This window comes from Glycine soja, chromosome 19 (assembly GCF_004193775.1).
Source record: "Glycine soja cultivar W05 chromosome 19, ASM419377v2, whole genome shotgun sequence".
Taxonomy (NCBI): Eukaryota; Viridiplantae; Streptophyta; class Magnoliopsida; order Fabales; family Fabaceae; genus Glycine; species Glycine soja.
In genome coordinates this window covers 31,995,647-32,005,019 of record NC_041020.1, presented here as the reverse complement: position 1 = coordinate 32,005,019, position 9,373 = coordinate 31,995,647, and the positions used below count along the sequence as shown (strand labels likewise).

The 9,373-nt window shown below is 30.8% G+C and overlaps 1 protein-coding gene across 1 annotated transcript; it reads left to right on the top strand.

Moving 5' to 3' along the window:
• Positions 1-4,155: 4,155 nt before the first annotated feature.
• LOC114398745 (30S ribosomal protein S21, chloroplastic-like) lies at positions 4,156-5,404 on the top strand. Its single transcript, XM_028360903.1, has 3 exons — positions 4,156-4,191; positions 4,280-4,719; positions 5,080-5,404. The coding sequence occupies exons 1-3, from the start codon at positions 4,156-4,158 to the stop codon at positions 5,198-5,200; spliced, it is 597 nt and encodes a 198-aa protein (XP_028216704.1). The 3' UTR covers positions 5,201-5,404.
• Positions 5,405-9,373: the final 3,969 nt, after the last annotated feature.

Below are 9,373 nucleotides of genomic sequence, written 5' to 3'. Positions count from 1 at the left end.
TTTAAAAAACAAAAAAAAAATATTTACTACTATTATTATTATATTAAATCTCTTATAAGGCATTAAAATTTTACATTTATTTATCTTAGTCTTAAAGTATAATTTGTGTCCCCTTATTTATACAATACATTCTTACAATCACACCATGAAATTGTGTGAAATTATTAATAAGTCTCTAAAAAGGATAAAAATAGGTCAAACCACTCAACAAGGACCTATGACTTGGCTTATATCAAACTCAAGCTAAATCAGACTTTTTAGAAAACAAATTAAGCCAAAACTTTTATTAAAGTTTATTTAATTAAAAAATTCTGTCTTAGACCATTCAAAAAGTTTATTGGACCTAACAAGACCTCTTTAAAAACATAAATAAATATTTTCTATTATTATTATTATTATTTGTTATATTAAATTTGTTATAAGGTATTAAAATTTTATGTTTATTTATTTACTTAAATACAATTTTAATCCCTTTATTTAAATAATGCACTCTTATTATTACACCATGAATTTCTGTAAAATTATTAATGTCTCTAAAGTAGGATAGAAATAGGCTAAATCACTCAATAAGGACCTATGACTTAACTTATATCAAGCTTGGCTAGATAAGGCATTTTTAGAAAACAAATTAAGTCAAGACTTTTATTAAAGCCTACTTAATTAAAAAGTTAGTCTTAGACCAATCAAAAAGTTTTTTGGGCCTAACAAGACCTCTTTAAAAACAAATAAATATTTTCTACTTCTACTACCATTATTATTATTATTATTAGCTATTAAAATTTTATATATTTTTTTTTCTTAAATACAATTTTAGTCCCCTTATTTAAACAATACACTCTTATTATCACACAATGAATTTGTGTCAAATTATTAATGTCTCTAAAGTAGGATAGAAATAGGTCAAATCACTCAATAAGAACCTATGACTTAACTTACATCAATATGAGACTAGATAAGGCATTTTCAAAAAACTAATTAAATCAAGACTTTTATTAAAGCCTATTTAATTAAATAGTCCATCTTAGACCATTCAAAACATTTTTTATCCCTAACAAGACCTCTTTAAAAACATAAATAAATATTTACTATTATTGTTATTATTAAATTTGTTATAAGGTATTAAAATTTTATATTTATTTATCTTTGGCTTAAATACAATTTTAGTCCCCTTATTTATACAATTCACTCTTTATTATCACACCATGAAATTGTGCCAAATTATTAATATATATCTCTAAAGTAGGGTGGAAATAGGTCAAATCATTCAACAAGGGCCTATGACTTAACATTATATCAAGCTCAGGCTAAATCATGCTTTTTTAGAAAATAAATAAGGCCAAGACTTTTATTAAAGCCTATTTAATTAAAGGCTAAATTGTAATTTTAATCCCCATTGTTTTCCAAGTCTATGATTTTGGTCCCCTAGTAGATTATTAACTAATAATTGTGATTAATAGAGTTATTAAATAAATTATATATTAAATAAAAACTATCATTAAAAATTAATAAAAGATTATTAACCCTAAGTTGGTGTTGCTAACGTTGGAGTCATTTGCGGCGGTGGAAGAGGTGTTTGCAGAGAAGAGGAGGAGCACATTGTTGCGGGGGATTAGGGTTGATAATTTTTTATTAAATTTTTTAACAATTAATAATTTTAAGTTAATTTATAATTGACTTAATAATTCTATTAATTAGAATTATTTGTTAATAATCTACTAGGGGGACCCAAATCGACAATTTACAAAACTAGGGGACCAAATGCTTTAATTAAAAAAAAGGAACCAAAATCATGAATTTGAAAAAATAGGGAACCAAAATTATAATTTAAAATTAATTAAATGGTAAGTCTTAGACCATTCAAAAATCTTTTTAGGCCTAACAAAATTGTAATATATACTATTGTTATTATCATGTTAAATTGGTTATACGGTATTAAAATTTTAGATTTATTTATCTTTGACTTAAATACAACTTTAGTCCCCTTATTTTTAAAAATCCAAAATTTCGGTCCCATATTTTAAAATGATAACATTTGGTCCCCTTATTTAAAAAAAATCTACAATTTTGGCTCAATTCTCAATTTTGTCTTTCCTTTATTTATTTTTTTATTTTGATTCAATTGAACCCTAACCTATATTCATTTAAGATACTATTAAAAAAATACTTTGATTAATTAAATTGTAAGAAATAAATTAATAAATAAATATGGACAAAATTAAAGATTGAACCAAAAGCAAAATAAAGAGACCATAATTGTATTTAAGCCTTTATCTTTTAAAATGTTAGGCATGTTGACCTATATAAAAAGTCAAACTTAAGCATATGATTTTATTAAAACATAAATTTATATATTATTTAGAAGTATTATTGAAAAATATGCATTTAAGTAAGTAATCATGAATGAAGATTAGACATTAAAAATATGTTTATATCATATAAATAAGTTAGATTTGTTTCTTGCAAAACCTTTCATACATATTTTCAGTTCTATCTTAGTGATAAATTATCATAAAGTAAGTTCTTACAACCAAGTGAGTGGACACAAGTGGTTAATACATTAAAATTAAAATTGAATCGTTTAAGTAGTATTTGAGTTTGATCCTTGAGGGAAATAATTTTTTGTTAAATTCACGAAATAATTAATATAAAATCATTTAAAAATATAAAAGATATAAATATGAATTTTAAAACATAAAAAATTAAGATGATAATTTAGCTAAAAAAAATGTAAATGCATAATTAAACTAATTTTTAATCACTTGATAAAACTTATAATGAATGAATAAGTAAGATCTCAAAAAATTTCAAGAAATTAAAAAAATCCTTCTAAATATCTATTTGATATCATCACCAAAACTTTATATTTGATGAGTGTAATTCAATTGGCGACACACATTCTGAGTTTGTAAGGATGACTTAGATTGGATATCCGCATAACACTCTTATCAAGAGAAATGAGTTTTAAGTGTGAGTTTTCGACCAATAATTAATCCTATAACCGATTCAAATGATCAAAACTTGTAAAAATATCTTGAGGTATCACTTGCGAGCCTAAGACCCTAATTATAGTTTTACCAAATAAAAAAATAAAATCACCAAAAGTTTATAAAAGTGTGCAACCTCAAAAGTTCACGTGCCTTCAAAGTGAAATAAGTTAAACATGGGTTAGGCTAGGCACGTGAGCTTGGCAACAATCCAATGATTTTTTTGTGCTTTAAAAGCACAAGTTATAAAAAAGGCTTGATTTTTAAGTTTCCTTAAAAGCTTGGGAATTGCTATTCTCACCTTATTTTTAAAAATACAAATAGACAATTTTACCCTCCCACCTTTCTCTATGCCCCTTCCCTTTTCCTTCCCCCCTCCCCTTAAGCACTCTTTCATGAAACCCCACCCCCTTCTTCCTTCCTCATGTTGCATTACACCCCATTCAGCAACCAACTTTCATGCTTTGATAATGATTCAACAATGCGATCATCGTTTCCTTTGTTTGTAAAGTAAGATACTTGTTTTTTTGAATTTGGATCCAACAAAATCTTGACTTCAATTTGTCAATCTGCTTTGTTAAGGGACAAAATAGAATCACAATTTTATTATTTTTTAGTTCATAAAAACAATAGAATCAAGATTCTATTATGTTGTTAACGGAAACGTGTTTCCACAATATAATGTGATGAAGATTGGTAATGTAAGAAAAATATGTTTATGTTGTATACAGAATATAACAAAAATATGTTTGTTGTAGTATAGGAAGTGCAAAAAACTAACAATAGAAATACGTTTTCATTCTATAAAATATACAAAGAAATATATTTTAATTGCAAGTTTTTTCACATTCTTATACTACAACAAAAATATAATTTTGTAGTATATTTTATGCAATGAAAACATTTACATCTTTTTTTTCTTTCATTTTTTGGATCTTGTTATAGTTTAGGATATGAGAATTTGGAATAGAAAAAAAATTGAGCTCTTTCACATTGTCAATTTCAAAATTATGCATGCATAGTTTCAAAATGAATAATCCAGAAAAAATATTTTTTGGATTACCAAAATTATGTATGCATAATACCTAATTCCGGATTGCCCATTCTAAAATTAAGCATTATGCATACATAGAGCAATGAACAAGTGACTCATGAGTGGAAATCAGCAACTATGGTGTCGAAGGAAGCAATTGCCCAAACTGATCAGGTCAATTACCCATTCCATATTCCCATTATCCCAACCCAGTGGCAATTTTGTTATTATTTTATCATTATTTCGATATCGATGATGATAAAACAAAAGTGAAAAAAGTGTCTATGATGTTCCCACCTCACATTCCAAACCGACGTCAATGGCAGCCTCATCCTCCTTCTCCACCCTCTTCTCCTTCCTCCTCCCTCCAAAGCCACACCCTCCTCCCATCATCACTCGCTTCCCACTCCAGAAGCTACGTGCCAAGCATCAGGACCAGGACCACCACTCGTCGGCGGAGCTGTCCGCCGTGGCGAACCCGTCCCACGCGCATGCGAACACGCTCTTCTTCCGGTCGGCGTACAACGTGCAGGTGGTGGTGGACGAGAACGAGCCGGAGGAGAGGCTCCTCAACCGGTTCCGGAGAGAGGTCATGAGAGCCGGAGTCATTCAGGAGTGCAAGCGGAGACGGTTCTTCGAGAACAAGCAGGAGGAAAAGAAGCGCAAGAACCGCGAAGCTGCCAAGCGTAAGAGCAGAAGCAGGTTCGTTCGTTCTTTCCTAGCTGAATGCTTACCCTCTCTTTGCTTTTTTTTTTTTTTTTTTTTTTTTAATGTCATCTAAATTTCGAGTTAAGTGTCGTTTCAGTTCCTTAAGTAAGATATCCAGTTTGAACTTTATGGATGAAAAAATATGGTTGGAAAGGAAGAATCCAGAAAAAGATAAGTCATCAGTAAAGTTAATGTTAATGGATATTCCATACCGATAATATGATAATAAAAAATTATCTTTAAAATTAAGGAAATTCCATCCGTCTGTTAATCAATGCATCATTGTTGGTCTAACTAACTAGAACTGAGCTACTTACATAAGGTTTCGAACTGAGCTACTTGCTTCATTGTCAGGCGCTCTCAATCGAGATTTCAACCACAAAACAAGCCGGATGTTGCAGCAACCAAGAAGGAAGAGGATGATGATAACTGGGATCTTCCAGAAGTAGACGCTCCATATATTTCAACCGCATGATCCACTCACATTCTGTACGGTTCTTCACTTGGGAGAGGCTTTTTATGCATGTGAGTTCTGTTATGTAAAATCAATTCCTTGGACGCAGTTAGTGCAATGTTCAATTCACATTTCATTTTAAGTTATGCTATTTATTCATTGTCCATCTAAATTTTGTTCTGCCCTTGATTTTCTAAAATCTGGACAAAGTCGGTGTTTTTTTTCCTCCCCTCTTGCATCAATTTAGAATTCCTTTATGATATTAAGCTAGGGAATCCAATACCAAAAATATGTGCATGGAAGGAAAATTTATGTGTTAAGCGAAGATCTCTATTCACTGAACACTGAAATATTTTTGGTATTGAATCTTTTAGCTTAATATCTTCAAAATGAGAGAGATTGAGCTTGTTAGAAAAGCCAATTATGCTAAAGTCTGCTATTGTTTGGACTATCCATCCCCCCCCCACACACACAATGTGTATGATCTGTCACGCTTGGTTTGAGCTGGAGTTTGACACAGGCTTAACTGATCATACTATCATTGAACACTGAATATTGGGAAGTTAGGTTTCTTCTCCAATGAGGTTACTGAAATCCTTGACCTCATTGGAACAAGACTGAATCAGGATATTCAAGCTGAGACTGAAAAACTTAGTCATTAAGAAGCCATGCAGGTGGTGTGAGAATATGGTTGTGTTTTTAGAGAAAATAATGTGCTTTTTGCTTGGAAAGTAAGCAACTTGTTTTATATTATTTGAAGAAATAGGTTCACTTGTTCTTAAATAACCTCAAGTCAAGGCTTCCTGAGAGTAGATCAATTGAGTGGGCTGTGGGAGATTTCATCACTTCTATCACTGAAATGCAGAAGAAAATGTTACTGATAAATGTTTTATCAAGTGTAATATCTTCCTTTCCGCAGCTCATCCACTACAAAGTACCAAAGCAGATGTTCAATAAAGTAGTATCTAACATTGATTTTTGAACTTCTCCTTAAAAAAAAACCCGATTCAACGCTCCCTAAGACATTGACATTTGAACTTGACTGAAAGAGTAACATATCAGTTCAGCTATGAGGGGGAGGGAGAGATCTGAAAGGTGCTTTTTACAACATTAACCCTTTCTAAAAACTTTGGAACTGTGTATGATTCTAAGTATAATTTCTTGTGGAGCACTTCTGTGGCCACCTCAAATCCATTTTGTCCAAAGCATTGTCCCCTGATGCACATTTTCTGAAGCGGATCCAATCATCAAGAACAATCCTAAGGTCATGAACTTTGCTTTCTAGATCATCACAACAGTTAGCTTGAATGGTATAAGCCTCCCTCAACATGTTCTTACTTAGCTGACAAAACCCACCAAAATAGCTTGTATTTACAAGATGAACATGAAAGCTATGCAACTCAACTGCATCTTGCAGTGTTTTTATTATTGTACAAAAGGACTCTTCTGCGGGATCGTTTGGAAACATAAACTTTGTCATTCTCCAATACTCGAAGAATTCCAAGGAAATGACATTTGCTTTCAAGAAGATTCCCCCACCATGCGGGTAACCTCCGCCTTGCCCACCACTCAAGACATTACATGAAATGGCGACTTCATCAATTGGATTAGTTTATAAGTGGACTTCTAAGCCACAGTACATCTGCATCCTGTAAAATTAAGGTAACGCAATGCAATGTTAATTAATAAACCATTCATCCATCATTTTTTAGGTCAATCTTGAAAGATGTTAACAACATAGTCTTTGACTGAAATTTATTCAGACTGACAAAATGATGCCAATCTTATCCCTACTCATAATTTCGTGAGTCTCAATAAATTTCACTCAATAATAATGTGTAGTAAATGAATCATACTGTGAAAATTATGTTATAAACCAATTGAATCACTTCAAACAAAACATCATTTCTTGTCCAAGTCAATAAATGATGATCTGGGGTTGTCATAATGGATCCTCTTTTTGGTAGCAAATTGATGTAAAATATGGAGGGGTGGATGCCATAGGGGTGCAATGACCTGCAGTACTCAAAAGCTTGGGGATCCATGTTATGATCACCAAGTGATTCAGCAATCTTTGGGTGCCTTCACCTAATTTGAAGCTTTGTTAATGTAGCTCAATGTAGAGCTTGCAAGTCTTAGATCTTTTTCATTAATGGAGTCATTTGCTTCTTGAAGATCAATGACAACAAAGAAGGAGGAAAGGTGATTAGAGACGCCATTTCAAGGAGAAGATGAGTCAAGAACAAGCTCGCTATCATAGAAAATCATTGACAAGAGCTTGAAGGTAGAAGATGAGTGGAGGGAGAGAGAGAGGGAGAGAGGAAAACGAAATTTTGAGAGAGAGAAGAGAGAGAATGAGGTCTGAACTTTGAAGTTTAATTTTTCAAATGATCAGAGTTACAAAATGCACACACAAGACCCTCTATTTATAGCCTATGTCATACAAAATTGGAGGAAAATTTGAATTTGTGGATTCAAATTTGGAGTCAAAATTTCACTAATTATGATTAGTGAATTTTAGCTATGATTAAACTCACTAATCCAAGATTAAATCCAAGATTTTTCACTAAGTGTGCTTAGGTGTCATGAGACATGTAAAACATAAAGGACATGTTCAAAGTGTGACTATATGATGTGACAATAAAGTTTAACAAGCAAATGCTCACCTCCCCATTAGGTTGGTCCAAAATTTAATTGGATTGGATTTCTCCCAATTCAATTAAATTTTTCTCCCAATGCACATATCAAATAATGCACTTAATGCATGTGAAAATACAAAATTACCCCTAATACAAAAACTAGTCTAGGTGTCCTAAAATACAAGAACAAAAAAATCTGACATTACTAAGGTATCCTAAACTTGTGTGGTACCTTTCCTACACTATGGAACCCTAAATACAAGATTCAAAAAATAATGAAATTTTAATTTAATATGTACAAAGTTGACTCATACTTAGTCCATGGATCCAAAATTTATCCTAAGGCTTATAAGAATCTTAAGGCCTTCTCTTGCATTCCTAATCAATCTTCCTAGAGTCTTTTAGTCATGACTCTAGTAATGAATCTCCTCTTTGGGAGGATTGCATCATTTGTAGTAAAATGTGAAGGAGAGATCAAGGACTTGCCATTGATTCATCTACCATGGTTAGGAGAACTGTTCTGGCATGATAGCTCTCAACACGTTATCCAATTCTTGATTTTCTAAGGAATACTGATAGGGAAATAATGGTAAATAAACTAAGCAGAAGTCAAATTCATTTTGAAAAATTAGTAAATATTTAATATGCCAACAGTCTATTTTGACCAGCCTTGAAATCATTCAATTTCATATTCTTACATTATTAAAAAAGATTGACTTTAATATAAACTCTTTAATAATGTAATAACAAAATATATGATGATGTAAAAAAAAAATAATACACACACCTATAACAAATTGGAATCCTAATTAAATGATAATGGAAAAATAGAATTGCATACGTACACTGTCTATATATCTTTTTTCCTTATTATAAGTTTTTTTCTTATTTATAAAATGTATATCAGTTTTTGAATTTAAGTCAATGTAATCTATTTAATTAGCATTTAAATTTCTTCAATTAATATAAAATATAACAAAATATTTACAGATTATTAATAAGTAGTTTCTATCAATAAAATTATTTTTAACACAAACACACACTTTTTTTTTAATAAGAGTCTTATTTAAGTTTATTTATACTACAGAAAGACTAGTAGGTCAAACAAATCATATTCCAGGACATATAATCTGATTCTTTAACAACAAAAGGATAACCTTATTGTTTTTTTTCGTAATCTGCGGGTTCATACAACAACCACAGTTAATTGACATTTTTACTCAAACATGCCGTAGAACTGTTAATAACGCCCCAACACTTGACTTAAACAGAAGACAAAAATATAATTTTTGTTCTGTTCTGTTTTTTGCAAACTGCTCTCAAATATATGCGTTTTTTTTTTTTTATATAAATTAATAATTTATATATGTTTTAAAAGATAGATGGTAAAGATATAACTCTGCTACTGTTTCACCTTAAAAATTCATTTCTCAATATTTTTGTCCTGATCAAATAAAGCTTCAACTTCAGTCTAAATTACAAGTATCCTGTATGAAGATCTTTTAAATGAGAACATCTATAACATTGTAAAATTAACACTCAGGAAACAAAATTT

Bases quoted from the DNA above. Each gene is read 5' to 3' on its own strand.
- LOC114398745 (XM_028360903.1), top strand. From the start codon at position 4,156: ATGGTGTCGAAGGAAGCAATTGCCCAAACTGATCAG. The intron at 4,192-4,279 runs GTCAATTACCCA...CGATGATGATAA, and splicing joins CAATTGCCCAAACTGATCAG to AACAAAAGTGAAAAAAGTGT. The intron at 4,720-5,079 runs GTTCGTTCGTTC...CTTCATTGTCAG, and splicing joins AAGCGTAAGAGCAGAAGCAG to GCGCTCTCAATCGAGATTTC.